Raw genomic sequence first — 19,459 nt, forward strand, 5'->3', positions numbered from 1 at the left:
TGAACTTTGTCCAACAGGCCCAGCGGGACCAGAGTGCCAGTGTCCCCATGAAGGCAAATGGTACCTGGCCAACGGCGGCAAGGACTGCATCCAAGACGACGGGAAGCGCTGCAAGCCCGAGCAGTTCACCTGCCTCAACGGCAACTGCATCAGGGCCAGCTGGACGTGCGACGGCTACAACGACTGCAGCGATCACTCGGATGAGCTGGAGAGAGTTTGTGGTGAGGGATAACAGCAAACCAAATTTGGAATCGCCTTTTTCGCTCACCACCACCATTCTTGTAGCCAACAAAAAAATGTACTTCAATAAGGCCATGGACGGGGAATAGCTTGTCTAAATCTGTTGCCGTGGCGGCTACTGTTTCCTTGGTTCACATTCCGTTCGTATCGCTGCTATCCTTTCTTTCTTTCTTTTTTTTTTTTTTTAGCAAAAATCCAAGATCTCAACTTACGTCTGTTGTCATCCAAGGAGGTTGAAAAAAGTAATTACTGTAGTCCAGGGGTGTCAAACTCATGTTAGCTCAGGGGCCGCATAGAGGAAAATATATTACCAAATGGGCTGCATCAGTAAAATAATGATAGATAACTTAAAAACAATTGCTGTCAAAGATGGGCAAATATTCGTTTTTTGTGAGCTCAACTGTCATCATATTGTTCCGACAAATAACACAAATGCAAATGAAATGCGGCAACACTGAGTTCTGGATGTGTTAAATCGACCTGTTTTGCATATATATTGTTTCCAGAATGCATTGCGTGGCACAGTTCTTGACAGTATAAGGACATAAATCCTTGTCATATCTATTTGTGTTACCAGTCATTGAATTTGTGTCGTATTTAACACGTTTATGTTGGTCTATGACTAAAATAATAATAATAATTCAATAAACCATAAGTTTAAGTTGTGTGTAAAATAATTACATCCAGGATGACAATTCCCCGTCCATGTTGCATTGCTCATCTGAGGACTACTTGTGAAATTACAAATGTATATGTTTTGATTGTGGCTGGCTGATTATCGACAATCCTATTTTATTTTTTTACTTTACAAAAACATCTCATGGGCCGGATTAAACCCCTTTTGCGGGCCTTATCCGGCATACATACATATATACTTAGGGGTCTGCATATATGCGATAAAAAACGACAAGATTCAAGTTTGTACATTTTAAAGTGAAATGATTCGATTTGATGCACTTTTAAATATAAATGTCCAATTTCAAATTGATTTTCATTGCTCCGCCTCATAACATTCCACCACGAAGACAAACACAGGAAGGAAGGCGCACTAAGTTCAAGAACATGTTCCTCTGTCCTCCCGCGCAGCCTTCCACACCTGCTCGGGCAGTCAGTTCACCTGCGACAACGGCCGCTGCGTCCCGCTCAGCTACGCCTGCGACTACACGGACGACTGCGGCGACAACAGCGACGAGCGGGGCTGCCCCTTCCCCACCTGCAACCCCGACTCGGAGTTCACCTGCAACAGCGGGCTCTGCATCAGCGCCGACTTTGTTTGCGACGGCATCAACGACTGCCGCGACAACGCCACCTCGGATGAAATCAACTGTCGTGAGTGCCTTGAGATGAAAGCTGAACAAGATTGTTTTGTTTTTATTGTATTGTGAATTTGTTGTGAACCCTCTCCAGCTGACAGGGAGTGTCCCTCGGGCAAGATCAAATGTGACAACACCAACATCTGCATTTACCACGACAATCTGTGCGACGGATACAACAACTGCGGTGACAACAGCGATGAGAATCCTCTCTTCTGTGGTAAACGCATTGATCTGCCAGGCCTTGTTTCTGAGAATTAGTCGCTGAGCCTTCAAGTTCAATTTTTGTCGTAACAGCGGGCCGCACGTGCCCCCCTGACAAGTTCCAGTGCGACAGTGGCAAGTGTATCCCTCAATCGTGGGTGTGTGACACCTTCAAGGACTGCATTGATGGAACCGATGAACCTCTTACCTGCGGTAAGTTAATTTCACCATAAACATAGGTGTTTATTGAAATGTCTGTGTATGAAGGATATTTTCTTATCTGTTCTTTTCCAGAGCACGAAGTGTACACTTGCAGCGTCAGCCAGTTCACTTGTACCAATGGAAACTGCATCCCTCAGTACATGGTGTGTGACGGCAACAATGACTGCTGGGACAACAGCGACGAGGCTCCTGAGCTGCAGTGTGGTCAGATGTTTACCGCTTTAAGCTATAATAATAATCAAAAATAATACAATGGAACCTCAATTCAACGGACAAATTTCCAATTTATCTAATCTTAACTTGCTGGTGCTTGGGGGAAGGATAATGGCATGTGTCTGGTCATATTCCTGACTCAAGATGTTAGCGCTGCCTTTTTTTCACCTCCATTAGGATTACATGATATAAATAAGGGCTTTACAAAAAACAACTTTGTACTGGACCAAAAATGGCATCTTTGCGAGACATGTACATCACTAGCTCCTGAGTATAAACCAACGATAAATATGAATAGGTAGATACATTTAGCTAATGTCCATGTTTTCCATTGCTTTTGATGGGAAAGTCGCCCCTGCCAATATGCACGTCAGGTATTGATTTTGGGGGAAAGTTGCCCCTGTCAATGGCTGCCAAATATGTACATCCATTGCTTTTGATGGGAAAGTCGCCCCTGCCAACATGGCTGCCACATTTGCTCGCTTTTTAGCTTGCGCTAGTCTACTGTAGAAGTTTATTTATGTCAAGAGATCAGTGCAAACCAATGTGGCCCATTCTAGAACAGACTTTAAAACAGATTTTCTGTCCGCTGAACCATTTGTTGGTTCCAGGACCATTAAGTCGAGGTTACACTGTATACATAGCACAGATACAGACGTCCACCAAGGTCAGACAATCTTATTTTTTCTTTTTGTCATGTATACTCTGCTCCTGCATATGCCTTTTATTTTATTTATAACATTCGTCTTTCATAAGAAAGCCGTTTACTGATTTGATTTTCCCACAGGTCAGCGTACGTGCAGCTCTAACCAGTTCACCTGCCCGACTTGGCTGCCGGGTCACCCGCGCTGCGTGTCCTTAAATTACGTGTGTGATGGTGAGAAAGACTGCGTGGACGCGGCTGATGAGCTCCAGAACTGCCCAAATCGGACCTGCCACTTAGATGAGTTCACCTGCTCCAATGGCCTTTGCATCTACCTTCCCTTTCAGTGAGTAGAATGATGGATCTCAACCTTTATTAAATGCCAACGAATGCATTGGAAATAAGTTAAAGTGAATATAAAAAAGATATCCAATTACATCACAATGAACAAGATCTTACTCCTCCTCAGGTGCGACCACGTGAACGACTGCGGCGACGGCAGCGACGAGCTGGGCTGCACTTACGACACGTGCAGCAGCCACGAGTTCACCTGCGGCAACGGGGCCTGCATCTCCGCCGCTTACACCTGCGACGGAGAGAGCGACTGCCTGGACGGCTCGGACGAAGCGGCCAGCCTTTGCGTGTCGCCGCAACCCACCTGCGCACCTCAGCACTACATGTGCAAGTCGGGTGAGTGCATCGACGCCAAGAGCGTGTGCGACGGGGTGAAGGACTGCCAGGACAACAGTGACGAAAAAGGATGCGGTGAGAAAACAGCACTTTGCACATCTGCACATGGTTAATTCACCAATTAACCATTTTCTCTATTTAGGAATCAATGAGTGCCTGAACCCGGCAGTCCACCAGTGCGCCCAGCTGTGCACGGACACACCTACCGGTTACTTCTGCTCCTGCAACCCGGGCTACCAGCTGATGGCCGACGGCAAAGCCTGCGAGGACCTGGACGAGTGTCTTAGCACTCCGTCCGTCTGCAGCCAGATCTGCGACAACACCGCCGGCTCCTATCACTGCAGATGCGCGCCGGGATACCTGCGGGAACCCGACGGACGCACCTGTCGCCAGAACAGCGGCATCCAGCCGTACCTGCTGTACACCAATCGCTACTACATCCGCAAATTGACCACTGACGGAACCCAGCTGAGCATCGTGCTGCAGGGGCTCTCCAACGTGGTGGCGTTGGATTTCGACTATTCGGAGAAAAGGCTTTATTGGCTCGATGTGGGAGTGGGAAAGATTGAGAGGATGCGTTTTGATGGGAGTGACAGGGAGGTGCTGGCGGACAACGGCGTCCTCGGAGCAGAGGGTCTGGCGCTCGACTGGGTGGGCAGGTGAGTAAAGGTTATTAATATAGTTAAAAAAACACAAAAAAAAAACACAGTTGCTATAAATAAAATGTAAAAAAAAAATTAACATGTTTAACAAAATAAAATATAAATAAGAGTGCTCTCAAAAAAAGTACTTTGTGACAATTTTTTTTTGTTTTTATGTTGCTCTCGACAAATACTTAAAAAAAAAAACACTAAATCTAAAAAATATATACTAAAATGAAGCATTTTAAAAAAGAAAAACAAAAAACACTTAAAACTCAAACTAATGAAATAGCTAAACATAAAATGTAAAAAAAATTAGTTATCTAACGAAGTAAAATATAAACAAGTGCTTTTAAAAAAACAAAGTACTTAATAATTTTTTTTTTGCCATATCTTGCACGCGACACTTTTTAAAACAAAAAATAAATCTAACTCTAAGAACACAATATGTACTAAAATGAAGCATTTTTTAAAAGGAAAACAAAAACAAAAAAAGACTCATTAAAAAAAAAATAAACGTTCCAAGTGAAATCAAAATATAATGAAAATTCCAAAACTCAGAATTATTTTTATTATTGAAGTACAACATGCAGTAGTGGATAAAAATGCTAGTGGTTTTAGTGGTATACACAAATGAGATCAAGATATATAATTTAAAAAAAAATAATTCCTCCATTAATACATTAATACAACCAATAACCCATACAACTCAAATGAAAAAAAATATATATTAATATACTTTGTGTAACATTTTTCTTAAGTGGTGTGCTGTGGGAGGTTTTGTTTGTTAAAATCTAAAATATGTGCTCTGTGAATAAAAATCAAATGATGTCAAGTTGTTTTCTTTGTTGTACAGGAAGTTGTACTGGGTGGACGGTTCCGCTGGATCTGTTCACGTGATGGAGCTGGACGGGCGTTACATGAAGAAGCTGATCTCCGGCCACTTCACGGATAGAAACAACACTTACATCGTTAGCCGACCGAGGGCTGTGGCCGTCAATCCTAACTATGGGTACCCAGACACAAATATTGAACATTAAGAACATTGGAGAAGCTGGACATTTTTCTGTTTTCTTAAATACTGTGTTGGCCCTTCACAGGTGGTTGTACTGGACCGACTGGGCAGACATTCCGTATATCGGCAGAGCAGGCATGGACGGACACAACGTCAGTGCCATTATAACAGCCAAGCTGGAGTGGCCCAACGCACTGACCATAGACTACACCACCAATAAGATTTTCTTTGCCGATGCCCACCTTAACTTTCTCGAGTGAGTTAACAATTTGTTTCTCTTGACATACATCTGATGCGGAACGCTCACTTCTCAATCAACCCTGTGCAGCTTTGCAGACATGGATGGCAAGAACCGACACCGGGCCCTTGCTGGTACACTGCCGCATGTCTTTGCATTGTCCCTCTTTGAGGACTCGGTCTACTGGACAGATTGGAACACGCACTCGGTGGAAAAAGCTCACAAGTACACCGGCGAAGGCCGCATGGTCATGGGCAACAACACGCACCGCCCGTACGACCTTCATGTGGTGCACCCATACAGGCAACCGCGAAGTAGGATACGTTGATTTTGTGCGTGATTGTACGAATTCATGTCATCTACCCGAAGAATCTCGTTATTTTACAGGTGAAAACCCGTGCTCTTCCCACCACCTGACCTGCAGCCATCTGTGTCTGATTGCACCCGGTGGGCAGAGCGCCACCTGCGAGTGTCCGGATCACTACATTGGAATTTCTGTGGGCTTCAAGATCCAATGTGTTGCCGACTGCTCCAGCACGCAGTTCCGCTGCGGGGACAATGAGAGGTTTGTTGACTCATTCACACCCAAAAATGTGTAAATACCTTTTTTAATTCTTTGTCTTTCACTCCCAAAAACGTATTTGTAGTTTTTTTTTTGTTTTTTTTTTGTTTTTTTTGCAAGACCATACAGAAGGCTTTGATGCAGCTTCTGACATGAAGAGGCGGCTTAAAGCAATGATAATTACTACAGAAAATGGCCAGCAGGTGGAAGCAGAGTATGAGGTCAACCACGGCCATGTTGCAACAAGCTCTTTTTGCCAGTGTTGTCAACAAGAATATGCATAATGATGAAACTTAGCTGTATTCTAATGCTAATTGCTGCAAAATGGAAACAGACACAAATACACTTTTTTCCTGATGAAAGAAGAGACTTTAATGTTTCTTTTGATAGGTTCGATGTTTTTATAGTAATAGAACATAATATTCTGTGGGCCTTGCAAAATCAGTCCAAATCCAGTAAAACAGCTGGGAGTGAAGGGGTACGAGCTAAATGTCCTTGATATCGTTGTATTTATAATATCAGATTTTCTTTCATTCATTCATCTGTCTTTTCATGGAAGATGTATTCCAATATGGTGGAAGTGTGACGGACAGTCAGACTGCGGGGACGGCTCGGATGAGCCTCAAACATGCCCACCTCGTTATTGTCCCATCGGCCGCTTCCAGTGTCAAGATGGAAACTGCACATATCCCGGCTTCCTCTGTGACGCTCACCCGGACTGTCCCGACGGTTCCGACGAGGACGCCGCTCTCTGTAGTACGTTCCGGGACATCAACCATTTACGGTTATCTGCATTTTTGTATCAGAAGAAAAGCATCATTTGCGTTCTTTTAGGTGATCATCGATGTGAGGAAAACCAGTTCCAGTGCAAGAACAAGTTGTGCATCCCCATGTCGTGGCACTGCGACGGCTCGAAGGACTGCTCGGACGGCAGCGACGAGGATGCCGAGACTTGCGCCCAGAAGACCTGCCGACCTGGACAGTTCCAGTGCGATAATGGGAACTGTCTGCCCATGAGCTACGTGTGCGACGTGCAAGACGACTGCGGCGATGGATCCGATGAACCTTACGAGACCTGCAGTGAGTGAGACAGATAAGTGGGGAAAAAATACACAGTGGTATTCCTACACTTTGATGAGTCCAATAGTTACTCAGAGGTAATAAAATGCTGAATGAATGAAATCATTTATCCCCACTAAACTTAAAAAAAAAAAAAAAAAGCACAAAAAATGGGTTGCTTTGTATGTTATTCATTTGACCCAACCTTTGGGTTATTTAACTCAAAAAGTTGGATCACTTCCTTTTTTTTTAACCCTGATCCGGGTTGCTTTTGACGCAAGTTGTAAGTTAAATTAATACCTTGATTCAATCAAAAAAAAAGAAATGATTCACTTGTATAAGTTCCTGGTGATCTAGGGTTACTCCCTTTGCGGCTTTCTCCAACCACACTTCTTATCTCCCCTTCCCAGTGGGCCCAGATTACAAGTGCGACGAAACCGAGTTCTCCTGTAAAACAAACTACCGCTGCATTCCTCAGTGGGCCCGATGCGACGGCACCAACGACTGCATCGACAACAGCGACGAGCAAGGCTGCGGTCAGTCCTGCAACTCCGTCTCCGTCATCTGTACAAATATCCTGCTTAACTGTTTAACGCCGTCCCCCCCCAACAGAGGAGGTGACATGCGACCCCCTGGGCGATTTCCGTTGCGACAATCACCGCTGCGTCCCCATCCGCTGGAAGTGCGACGGCAGCAATGACTGCGGCGACGGCTCGGATGAGAGGAACTGCCGTAAGTGACGTTTGTTGACGTGCCCGTTTTGTGTTACGTTTTGAAGCCGCACCGCCACTGACCTCTCGTTCTAGAGCCGAGGCCCTGCTCGGAGAGCGAGTTCCGGTGCGATAACCAACAGTGCATCCCCGGCAATTGGGTGTGTGACCATGACAACGACTGTGGCGACAACTCGGACGAACGAGACTGCGGTGAGCAACAATTCGTCAAAACATTCTGGTGCACAGATCTCAAAAGACACATGGAGAGCACAGTGAGCCTTTAGTTCTGTATTTACTAGGGGTGTCGAAATTAGTGTGTTAACTGAAAGTTCTTTTGATGCCACTCATTTTTTTAATGCGTGATTAATGACCACCCCTTACTTGTAAAGTTTGTACTGGGGGAATTCCAGTCGCAACACAGCAGGCACGGCCACGTCAAAATTTAGCAGTAATAAATTTAATGATAATGCATATATTTGTGGAAACTGGGGTCAAGTTGTATTGTACGATTTTAAAAATGTGCACAATTTCACAAGTTAATTCATGTTAAAGGTTACATAGCTCATCAAAAGAAAAATGCACTGAGCTGTCACCGTCTTGCAAATGCAATTATGCCATCTAGGGTCAGAAAAATTACTTCAACACAAATCAATATCACACTTGTTTTTTAAGGTACAGTACTTTTTTTTTTTAATTTTAACTAAATTTTATGAATTATTCTGAAATTACTGTATCAATGACTAAAAGATGCAGACATATTTCTATTTAACATTTTTTCCACTTTTATGTTAACAAGAGTATGAAAAGTAGAAAAAAATATTTTATTGTACATTTATTTTGTACATTTAGAACAGGTATAAAATTTGCAATTAATCGTGAGTTAACTATTGAAGTCACGTGATTACTGGTAAATATAATTAAACATCTTAATCACCAAACACCCCTCGTATTTACCAACCGTTATTGCACCAAAATTAGTGAGAAAAGCAGTTTTATGACACTTCTCTGATCTCCCAATATTTATGACCATATCCCGTATTCTCTTTTCCAGAGTTGCAGACGTGTCGTCCAGGCACGTTCCAGTGCGACTCCGGTCATTGCGTCCCCGCTGTGCTGCAGTGTGACGGCCGCCCAGACTGTCAGGATCTGTCAGATGAAACCAGATGTCGTACGTAAACACCACAGTCATTTTGCGTGCATAACGTCTCGGCGTTTATTTGCCGCATAATTTGTTGTGATCTCTCTAAACACAATGTGAATGATGTCATTGCCTCTCTTAGCCACTCGTTACCCAGGAGGCCGATGGTGCCCTCACGGCCAGTTCGAGTGTGCCAACCATCTGTGTCTGAACATGGCCTGGGTTTGCGATGGCACCGACGACTGCGGGGACAGGTCCGACGAACAGCTCGCTTTATGCCGTGAGATTTGCCGTCAATAGAGAAGCGAACAGTATTAAGCGGAACAATATCACGTATAGAATGTGCCTGTTGTTTTGCACAGTGAACATCACTTGCGAGATGCCGTCTCGATTCCGCTGCGCCAACGGCTACTGTGTCTACTCGGGTCTGCTGTGCAACCAGAAGGACGACTGTGGAGACGGCAGTGACGAGGAGGAGGAACTTTGTATGACTCAAACGCACACTTGCATGTGTCACTATGATACGGTGTCATCAATTAACAAGTCTATATTTAGCTTGCGTTTTTGGAAAAGTTGAAAAATGCATGCAATGCAAGCGCGCTATAAAAAAAAAAAATCAGTAAAACTTTAGTTCAAAGTTAATGAAAACAAAATGACTCCAACTAATATTGGGAAAAAAATTGTGAACAAAATTAAAGTGAGACAGCAGGTTGCATTTATAAAGCAAATTATTAACTTGAAAATGCATGTCAATTGATATCGTACATGAGCTTTCAGGTTTTGGGCTGCACTCGACAAATCCTCAAAATATTTAAGGAAAAATTAAAATTAATACTAAAACTAATAAAAGCTAAACTAAATGCATTTAAGAAAAACTAAGTTACTTTACAAACTAATTAAAACTAACTGAAAAACAAAAATGACAGTCAAAACAAAATAAAAATTAACTGCACTAAAAAATCCCAAACTATTGTAACCTTGATTGAAATTTACCATTTATTTACTACAAATAGTTTTTGCTCTTTCTGACATGCCCCAAGATGGCACCAAAGCTCTATCGAAATAGGAAAGTAGTACAGCTGGTTCAAAGAGTTATACTGAAGTGATGCATGCTGACTAAGAGAGAAGCTTTGTTTATTGGGTAGGAGCTAAATTTAGCCTTTTTTTCCAAATTAAATGATCTAATCCATTTGTATTTCCATTTGTAATGCATATTAATTTAATATCTCTGAAAGTGATGAAAATATTTTTACGATCAAGTGTTTTTGTTTTGCTTTTATCTCATGTGTAGTATTATCTCATGCATGTATAGTAGAATTATTTATTCATAAAAAATTGTGTAATTTTTATTTTTTTAAGTAGTGATTGATAGAAATTCAATTACATCTGAACTATGAGTCACAATACTGGCACAGCTAAACATGTAAAAAATGAAGAGACCGGATATCGATATATTGCAATTTGGTTTTGCAAATCTTTCCATAACTAGATATGTTAAAAATAAATAAATAAATAAAAAGAATCAAGTTCCGCTCATGTATCTTCTGCAAAGATTATTCTGAGCACCACTAATACGTCCTGATTTTGCCCTGTGAGGCCAGCGAAATGGCTAAATCACAAAATGACATCAGTGGCTCTGCCGGACACAAAGCCCCGCAAACGTACAAGAGATAAGGAAAATTTATGGAATTGTTGTGCAATCAGCTTAAGCATCAATCAGAACAAATTATTTGTGGTCAGGGCGGGGATGAAATAGCTTGTGGTGGACGCTGGATTTAGACGTTGAGCGAATTCGAGTAAGAATTATATGTATTGCCTCTTAGTTTTAGTTTCTCTCCTGGGGGTCATACTAGCAGCCTGATTGTTATGGTCTGACGAAGAAAGAAAGGAGACATTAAATACCCTTGCAAATTGATTTTAAAATTGTGCAAAGTGACACCAAAAAAAACCCAAAGATGTTGTTTTTGCAGGCCGCCCTTCCACATTGCCCCCCTGCACACTCGACCAGTTTAAATGCACCAACGGCCACTGTGTGTCTCTGCCATATGTGTGCGACCACAACGACAACTGCGGCGACCGCACCGACGAGTTGGGCTGCAGTAAGTAGCACAAGAATCTTCTGCTATTGTGATATTGCACAATAACGCCTCACTTCGTCTTGCCGTCTTGGTCGCAGATTTCGGCCATGACCGCAACTGTGAGGAGAAGCGTTGCCAGCAGCAATGCACCAACTTGAACGGCACAGGATTCATCTGCTCCTGCAGTCCCGGATACATCGTGGATCTAGACAACACCTACACATGCTTGGGTACACACAAACTGCATATTTACATCTCTCAAGGAGGATCTCGCCTTTAACTCATTCAAACCCAAGAACGAATAAATACGTTTTTTGATACTTTGTCCTTCACTCCCAAAAACCTATTTATACGTTTTTTGTTTTTTTTTATGCAAGAGTATATTAAAGGCTTTGATACAGCTTCTGACATGAAGAGGTGGCTTAAAGCAATGGTAGTTATTACAAAAAACGGCCAGTAGGTGTCAGCAGAGTATAAGAGATCAGCCAGGGCCATGTTGCAACAAGCTGTTTTTGCCAGTGTTTTCAACAGGTTTGTGACTAATGATGAAACTTAGCTATATTTTAATGCTAATTTCTGCAAAACTGAAACTGATAGAAATAAACTATTTTTTTCCTGATAAAAGAAGAGACTGTAATCTTTCTTTTGGTAGGCTCCATGTTTTTATATCAATAGAACAGAATATTCTGTGGAGCTTGCAAAATCAGTCAAAATCTAGTAAAACAGCCGGGAGCAAAGGTGGTTGCTTCAGTGAAAAATGGCTGGGAGTGAATCAGTTAAAAAAAATCTGCTTGCTCCCCACAGACGTCAATGAGTGCGAAGTCTTCGGCACCTGCCCTCAGCTGTGCAAGAACACCAAGGGTGGCTACGACTGCGAATGCGCCCCCGGCTACCGAAAAGTGGGCAACGGCGACATGTGCGAGGCCGAGGGTGAGAGGATCCTCCGCCGCCAGTTGTGCGAGAAAACGGAAACACGTTTCTGCTGATTTCTCCACCAGGCGCCACTCCCATGCTGCTTCTGCCCGAGACCGTCCGCATCCGCAGGTTCAACCTGCAGACGGAAGGCTACCACGACTTCATCCAGGAGGCCGAGCGCATCATGGCGCTGGATTACGACTGGGACCACAACAACACCGGATTCAGTCAGTTGAGAGGGATGGGGAGGTGGAAAAAAAAAGTTTTCAAAAGTCACAATGTTGATGTTTTCCATCAGGTATGGTGTACTTCACCGTGGCCAGCAAGGACTCTGCACCGGGCGCCATTAAGAGAGCTTATATACCTTCAGTGGATGATGGAAGCAACAACATCGGCGCCGCCGTTGACCTCGGTGTTAAGTACATCACCAGACCGGATGGCATTGCTGTGGATTGGGTGGGCAGGTGACTTTCTCTATTTCTCTGTTGTCTTTTTTTTTTTTTTTTTTTTCTTCATTCCAAGTGGTTAGTAATGGACATTTAGGAGACATTTTCAAGACTTGAACTTTTATCTATGATTGTAATGGCAAAAGTTGGAAACTTGCAAAGGAAATTAACAGCAGCATATGTATTGTACATATTTGTGTAAGATATATATTTTTTGTAGGAATCTGTACTGGGCTGACTCCAAGCTGATGAGGTTAGAGGTTGCCATGTTGGATGGGCGCTACAGGAAGCACCTAGTCAAGACCGATTTGGGGCACCCGTCTGCTCTAGCGGTTAACCCGCGACTTGGGTAAGATCACAGGTGGTAAAAGTACTCACACTCTGTACTGTATTATTTAGACTGTAAGTTGATCTGGAGTGTAAGTCACAATTTTTGGGGGAAAAGTATTTCATAAACTCCTAGAACAGTAGAGCTCATATTCGCACCCAAAATCCACCTTCCGTAATCATGTTGACGGCAGTGAACGAGTTCCAGATGGATTTGAAAAGTCTGAAGTTCTAACTACAAAAAAATTTGCTTTTTAGTTTAAAATTTACCTCAACTAGAATCCTGCTTCAATTTGTGGCAAAAGGATAAATCCTGCTTGGCTATTTTGCCTTTTGGTACTGTAAATAATAAATCCTTGTTATGATGGAATATTCATGCTAAACTAGCGATACGTCACATATTAGTTGCCATGATTACTTCAACATCATTTCTTCTTGTTGTTTTGATGATTGGCAAATAATTTTGGTGCATTACTGTAGCCTTCATTAGCATGTGGATTCCATCAACATGCCAATCACAGCTCGGCTTGTGAATGTCACATGACGAAACCTAGAAAACAGGTGAGCTGTGATTGGTTACCTGAGCCCTTGTAATGTCATTTTCAGTCAACAGCAAGTTGCAAAATGTGTTTTAAATTTACTAATTGTACGTGAAAAATAATGAAAGTATCAAATTAATTATAGACAAAATATTAACTTTTTATTGCTATAATGGGCTAAATAAGTGAAGTATCCCTTTATAATATACAAGCTGCACTTGAGTATAAATTGGAGGACGAAGCAAAATATGAAAAAAATTGTGACTTATTTTCTGAAAAATACAGAAAATTGATTCCACTCATTTTCTTACATGAAATCAATTTAAAATGTACTTAAATCCAAAAGTAAAACTGAATTTTTACTCTATGGTATCTGTGTGAATAACATGGCACAACTAAAAACAACTTTGTACATCGCATCAATGTATAAAGTTGAGCATGAATGTGTTTGCACAGGATGCTGTACTGGTCCGACCGCGGGGAAGCGGCCAAGATTGAATGTTCCTGGCTGGACGGTCAAGAGAGGAAAATCCTCGTGGGGCAAAACATGGGTTGGCCCACCGGCCTGTCCATCGACTTCACCAATGACGACCGAATCTACTGGTCCGACTCCAAGGAGAACCGCATCGAGTCGGTTCTGCCGTCGGGAGAGGACCGCCAAACCGCTGTCTTCATAGGTGAGGACAGTGAAAAAGGGTTTCGCAACCAAGCGCAAGTGCTCATTTGGAATTTTTTTTTTTCCGTAGACGTGAGAAACCCGTTCAGCGTGAGCGTCTTCGAGGACCACGTTTACTGGAACACGCAGGAGAAAGGCGAAGTTTTCCGGCAAGATAAGTTTGGCAGAGGGACCAAGACCAAACTGCTGACAGTCGGACCCTGGCTCACCCAAATTTCCATTTACCAGGAGCAACGATACAATTCCATCACCAGTACGTTACACAAGCACACATACGGAGATTTTCAAAGCCTTTAATTAATGTAACATTCCTCGTCTCCGCAGTGAAGAATCCGTGTAAGGGGACGTGCAGCCACTTGTGCCTCCTTCGTCCAGGAGGATACTCGTGCGCCTGTCCCGAGGGCACCCAATTCGCACCTGGAAGTCAAACGCAGTGCGACGCCGGTATGTCGCTTTTAATTATCAAATTTGTTGTGCCTGTTGAGTGAACATTTGATATTTTTGTAGGCTTTGACCCTCCACCAACCATGCCGCCACCATGCCAGTGTCAAAATGGCGGCACGTGCTACTTTGACGACAACAAGGCTCTCTGCAAGTATGTAGCGTGATGTTGTGATTGGCAAACACACTCTGATTGGCTGATCTGTTTCAGTTGTCCTCCAGACTGGAAGGGCGAATACTGCCAAACGAGCGTCTATGACATGGTGGCATCATCAAGTACATTGACACAAATGCAACACATTCATCTGAGATGAAAAGTCGTTTATTTGTACTCACGCACCGTTTGCCCACCCTGGCGCAGTCGGCATCGCCATCGGAGTGACAGTCGTCATCTTGGTTCTGCTCGTCGTGCTGGTTTATGCTGCCAGGAGGAAGTCCAACATAATGGAGAGATTCTGGGACAGTCTTCCGTCCATGCCATCGATGCCGTCCATGCCTTCAATGCCCAACCTGCCTTTCTTGAGGTGAGATCACATGACAGTGGTTGTCAAACCTTTTACACCGAGTACCAGCTAAAAAAAAAAATGTTTTCTTGAAATGTATGCAATTTTCATTTGTCTCATTTTTTGTTCTGTTATAATTAAAATCATTTCTCTTACATTTTTTTTGTCATTCAGAAGAAGTTCATCTCCAAATGCATCAAATTTAGAAGACCCTGAGCCAAGGCAGAATTCAGAGGCGGTAAGTAAAAAACAGTCACAGACAAATCGCTTTTTATGCAGTTGGTGTTTGTTTGCTTTTCACGCCACCGTTTTCCTCCTTCCGTATTTCAGGTTCCATGCATATCCTTGGAGGAGAGTTTTGAAAATCCCACTTATGAGAATGTACCTGACCCTGGTGCGAGGAGCGCGCCCACCACCGCGTCCACTCCCAAAGGAACAAGTCAGGTCGATAGTTTGGATTGTGTCGATATTAGTGTTTTTCAAAAAAAAAAATGCTACCTTAACACGACAGCTTTCTATAAGGCAAATAGTTTAGGATTTTGCAAGATTCTGAGGCGTTCAAAGACCCTGTAACCACCTTAAAATATCAGCCCCTGCACCGAACAGCAGCTTAATCTTGTCTCTGCATTAGTGCTGTCACTACTGAATATTTTTAGAATTGATGAATCGACTGATTCATTTGAATTTTACATTAAAATGCATTATAAAAGCATTTTTCCCGGATTATTGATTATTAACCAGTGATTGGTGTTTATTTTGCACTTCATATTCATATACTGATTAAAAAAAAAAGGTAGATTGGTGCTCTACTATGTTACCGGTTCAGTCATTGTTTTCTAAAGTATAAACAGATGTTTGCAAATGTCTTATTTTGATTTAACACAGACGATAATCAGTCTTCTTTCATCAAGGACTACAGAAATCAATGAACAATTACTGTTATGCAGAAATCGGAGGATTTGAACAATAGTAAATAAAAAAAATGGCTCCAAAGGACAACTCGATGATTAAAATAGTTAATAAATTGATCATCGATTGCTAATTGATTGATTTCGACAGCTCTAATCTACATTCTGAACCAAAACAGGAGTAATCTATCGTAAACTGATTTTTTAAAACAATTAGGAATCATTCATGTGATATTTTTGCAATTTTGTGCTTGTAAAAAAAAATTCTCATCTCTATTCACCATAGTGTTATGAAGAGAAAAGTAGTTTATTTGCATATTATTATATGCATTATTATTATTTGCATATTATTATATGCTGTGGACTGGTATAAAAATGGATGGTGGGATGGCCCCAGGGCCATAGGTTGGACACCACTGGTACAGATACTGTAAATAATAGATACATTTGATAAATATATACCCAAAGTAATTAAATGTACAACATATATGTTCTAATCTGGATGCTCACGTTTTTCTCCTCTACGCACAGAAGAGCATCACAAATCCGTTTTACATGGAGGAGGTCAAGGTCGTGGACGAGCCCGCCGGAATGAGCGTGACCAAACCCGCAGAAACTTCCAACAAGGTTCCTCACTCAACATGCATTGCCGACTTCCGCTTTCCGCTTTCAGCCATTGTCATTCTGAAAGCAGACACCATCAACATCAATCAGTGCTGTTACGACGCCCAGCTTGATAACATTTTTTTTTCCTGCCACTCTTCTCTTTATCTGCCATGTGAGATGCCCCTGAATTGAAGTTTTTCATCCATGCTGATGTTGCAGGAGGCCTTTGAAAACCCGGCCTACAGTTCGGAGATGGAAGACGCCGACGTCCCTTCGTCACCCGCCACTTCTGGTGCGCAGGTAACCATGGAAACGGCTTCCACAACATCATGTCAATACCCAGCATATAAAGCATCGGGGGAAAAAAATTGTGAAAATTGTTTTTTTCCTCATGGATTTGTGTGCTGGTTTTAAATTGATTTTGATTATTGTTTTGACAGGGGTTTGAGCCCATCGAGGATGCGAGATTTGTGTCTTTCAAAAACCCAATGTACCCGGTGAGTGTCTACTTCAGTGGAAAATGTTGCATTAGCTTTTACAAAGGTTGGTGACGTGATATCAATGTCAGTCAACCAGTGCATATTATTTGTATAGTATTTTGATGCATCTTTAAAACAGTCTGCAATGTACTAAAATTTACTAATTGCAGGAAAACTGGAGTCCGTTCAATGATGATTGTGACATCTAACGTGACGACAACAGGAGAAATGAGGCCAACATTTCTCAATTGACGCTGAGGATGCGGAAATTATTCACTATTTCTTTTCCACCTCTACTAGACATGGAATTTTGAAACACCTGCATCAAATCAGCATAACTGTAAAATAAGTCATGAATTTATTTGGATTGATCCAATCTACAGTATCTGTATGGTTTTTTCCCCCTTAACTTGTGAATGAGATTATTTTGTAGCCTCATGTACATTCTGATTCTTACTCATTTCAATTAATTTGTATTTTTTTTTTTTTAAATCTATTTAAGGATGCCGGGTTTGGCTTCATTTGATTCAACAACACGTGCTTTCTTTGCATCATTTGCAGTCCTCACTAGACGTGAGGACTTGAATAAACAACATTAACATCTCTGCACAGAGGAAGAGCATGTGATTGTTGCGTCCATTATCACGTCCTCAGTTCCTGTTTCTGCTACAAATACATTTAGACCCACGGACACTGAGAAAGGCCTGTAGTTATTTTTTATAATTTATGTAAGGGCGCATCAAGAGGGATAATACTTGTAATGAGAAAATTATATTTCATATTTTATAATTTCAAACCAAAAGAAACATTAAACGGGACATTTCACATTATTTTAGTCACACAATGATTTAGCATATCATAATTATGACTTGGCATCTGGTAATTATGATTTCTTACTTATTTATTTTTTTTATTTTTTATTGGAGAAAACATGGAATCATTACTGATCCATTCGTGATTTTTTAATAATAATAATAATAATAATAATAATAATAATAATAAGAGAAAGATTAAAAAATAAATAAATAAAAAAACATCGTTGCCTGTAGTACACGGTGATGCATTCAAATGCAACCTCGTGTGGCTACAATTGAGATCTTCCTGTACAAATGTGCGTGTTCTTCGTTTAAAAGACCAAGCGGCATTTTTCACCTTACTCGTACTGATAGGAATGCTCGTTTAAACTATTACGTTGCGTAAAATGAAGTAAATAAAATCAATAGAGTTGTTCTATCGCTTTCGAAACCAACGCGAGTCAGAATAGGGGAAATTACGAGGTGCTCTTGAACCCGTCGCGACCAAGAGAATGGCGTCCGTTCGAGATGGGAGGAGGGAAAAGGGGCACAAATAAAACCTCATGTGCGAACGCCGGCGAAGAGAGAGTGAAGACTGACACAAAAGAGCAACGATACGAAGAGAACGAGAGCAAAAACAAAGGAAAGAAAGAAGACGAGCCTCGAACAAGGTGAGGAACGTCGATATCGCGCATGTTCTTTATTAGGCTGCCTGCCTCTCATCACTGACACCTGTAAACTGCATTTGCACAAATATTCAATTATACTTTGACATTTTGTTTATTTTAAAACATGACAATTTATATAGAGACTAACTATTAATTTCAACTGTTAAGGGAACGATATAAAGTATGTACATTTTGATCAATTACATTTTTGATCAAGTCACCACAGAATCGACTGTTTCTTTTTCTTTTTTTCTTTTTTTTTTTAAGTTACAACTCATGCTTAGTTATTTTTTTAAGTCATGTATGATGTGTGTTTTCTCTCTTGCACATTAATGCTCCTAATGGAAGTCAATTGATTCCCTAAGAGCTTTTGCAGCTCTCCATGCGTTAATTTTCCACATATAATAACAAGCTCAGAAGGGAATTGGACGGTCAAAAGCTTCTAACGCTTGGCCACCCACCAACAACCTTGGCTGTGAAATCCCCCTTGCCAAAGAGACCCCAGGCCGTTACAGTCTGCCCTCCCGGGGCCACAAGCTGAGTCCAATCTGCAGGCTGGCTGCAGCCGCCGTCCTGCTGTGTGTCATGAAGGTGTTTGGAAGTCGTGTTCCTCTTGTAAGCCTCTTAAGAGCCTTCTGGCCTTCCTGATCTCCTCCTCGGCACTGCATTCATTATTTCCCACCCCTGTAATTGTGCATCATCGAATCAGCGCCATACAACAGTGACTGCTCAATGTTGTAATCAGTCTAAAAATGTACATCTCTCTCCGGAGACCTGTTATTAGTCTGGCCAAATGTTTGTGTACAGGTTTTATGAATAACAGGGACCTGCTTGCTGTCAATCGGTCAGAATTATATTCAACTTAACTCACTATTACCCTAACCAATGACTTCAAGCCTTCATCCTATTGTCAGATGATTTTGGTGTCCCTACCCCCCAAATGTTTATTCCCGTTTATGTCCCCACATCATAGTGTGTACATAAAACTGCACACATCCACGCCGTGATGGGCAGATGGCCCTTTCTATGTATCGGCGACTTTGCCGTGCTCCATCTCCCTCCAGAGAGTCATCCCGCAGCAAAACGAGCTTGGCAAACAGGTGGCATGTGTGTGCGTGTGCAGGGAAAGTTTACCAATGTGTGTCCTGTACTCATTTTTACTACATTCAGTTTTAACATGTTAGCCTA

The 19,459-nt window shown here is 42.0% G+C and overlaps 2 protein-coding genes across 2 annotated transcripts in view; both read left to right on the forward strand.

Annotated features, from left to right (window-relative positions):
* Positions 1 to 17,414, forward strand: part of lrp2b (low density lipoprotein receptor-related protein 2b) — a 37,728-nt gene extending 20,314 nt beyond the window's left edge. The window contains exons 44-81 of the mRNA XM_077503462.1: positions 18 to 221; positions 1,327 to 1,569; positions 1,648 to 1,773; positions 1,851 to 1,970; positions 2,052 to 2,183; positions 2,980 to 3,181; positions 3,305 to 3,600; positions 3,668 to 4,184; positions 5,023 to 5,178; positions 5,267 to 5,437; positions 5,510 to 5,733; positions 5,807 to 5,984; positions 6,541 to 6,737; positions 6,816 to 7,061; positions 7,451 to 7,576; positions 7,653 to 7,772; positions 7,847 to 7,963; positions 8,805 to 8,921; positions 9,034 to 9,171; positions 9,254 to 9,376; positions 10,862 to 10,990; positions 11,068 to 11,199; positions 11,774 to 11,899; positions 11,968 to 12,111; positions 12,183 to 12,348; positions 12,551 to 12,679; positions 13,653 to 13,873; positions 13,943 to 14,125; positions 14,197 to 14,316; positions 14,380 to 14,467; positions 14,525 to 14,589; positions 14,675 to 14,837; positions 14,991 to 15,054; positions 15,147 to 15,260; positions 16,256 to 16,351; positions 16,550 to 16,630; positions 16,771 to 16,827; positions 16,980 to 17,414. Of these exons, the coding sequence (XP_077359588.1) occupies positions 18 to 221; positions 1,327 to 1,569; positions 1,648 to 1,773; positions 1,851 to 1,970; positions 2,052 to 2,183; positions 2,980 to 3,181; positions 3,305 to 3,600; positions 3,668 to 4,184; positions 5,023 to 5,178; positions 5,267 to 5,437; positions 5,510 to 5,733; positions 5,807 to 5,984; positions 6,541 to 6,737; positions 6,816 to 7,061; positions 7,451 to 7,576; positions 7,653 to 7,772; positions 7,847 to 7,963; positions 8,805 to 8,921; positions 9,034 to 9,171; positions 9,254 to 9,376; positions 10,862 to 10,990; positions 11,068 to 11,199; positions 11,774 to 11,899; positions 11,968 to 12,111; positions 12,183 to 12,348; positions 12,551 to 12,679; positions 13,653 to 13,873; positions 13,943 to 14,125; positions 14,197 to 14,316; positions 14,380 to 14,467; positions 14,525 to 14,589; positions 14,675 to 14,837; positions 14,991 to 15,054; positions 15,147 to 15,260; positions 16,256 to 16,351; positions 16,550 to 16,630; positions 16,771 to 16,827; positions 16,980 to 17,018 (5,870 nt within the window). The 3' untranslated portion in view covers positions 17,019 to 17,414. The remainder of the gene's footprint in view (positions 1 to 17; positions 222 to 1,326; positions 1,570 to 1,647; positions 1,774 to 1,850; positions 1,971 to 2,051; positions 2,184 to 2,979; positions 3,182 to 3,304; positions 3,601 to 3,667; positions 4,185 to 5,022; positions 5,179 to 5,266; positions 5,438 to 5,509; positions 5,734 to 5,806; positions 5,985 to 6,540; positions 6,738 to 6,815; positions 7,062 to 7,450; positions 7,577 to 7,652; positions 7,773 to 7,846; positions 7,964 to 8,804; positions 8,922 to 9,033; positions 9,172 to 9,253; positions 9,377 to 10,861; positions 10,991 to 11,067; positions 11,200 to 11,773; positions 11,900 to 11,967; positions 12,112 to 12,182; positions 12,349 to 12,550; positions 12,680 to 13,652; positions 13,874 to 13,942; positions 14,126 to 14,196; positions 14,317 to 14,379; positions 14,468 to 14,524; positions 14,590 to 14,674; positions 14,838 to 14,990; positions 15,055 to 15,146; positions 15,261 to 16,255; positions 16,352 to 16,549; positions 16,631 to 16,770; positions 16,828 to 16,979) is intronic.
* A 535-nt stretch (positions 17,415 to 17,949) lies between these two features.
* Positions 17,950 to 19,459, forward strand: part of LOC144004560 (MAGUK p55 subfamily member 3-like) — a 211,559-nt gene continuing 210,049 nt past the window's right edge. The window contains exon 1 of the mRNA XM_077501832.1: positions 17,950 to 18,274. The gene's annotated coding sequence lies outside the window, so the exon portion shown is untranslated. The remainder of the gene's footprint in view (positions 18,275 to 19,459) is intronic.

The sequence above is a fragment of the Festucalex cinctus genome, chromosome 17 (genome assembly GCF_051991245.1).
Source record: "Festucalex cinctus isolate MCC-2025b chromosome 17, RoL_Fcin_1.0, whole genome shotgun sequence".
NCBI lineage: Eukaryota > Metazoa > Chordata > Actinopteri > Syngnathiformes > Syngnathidae > Festucalex > Festucalex cinctus.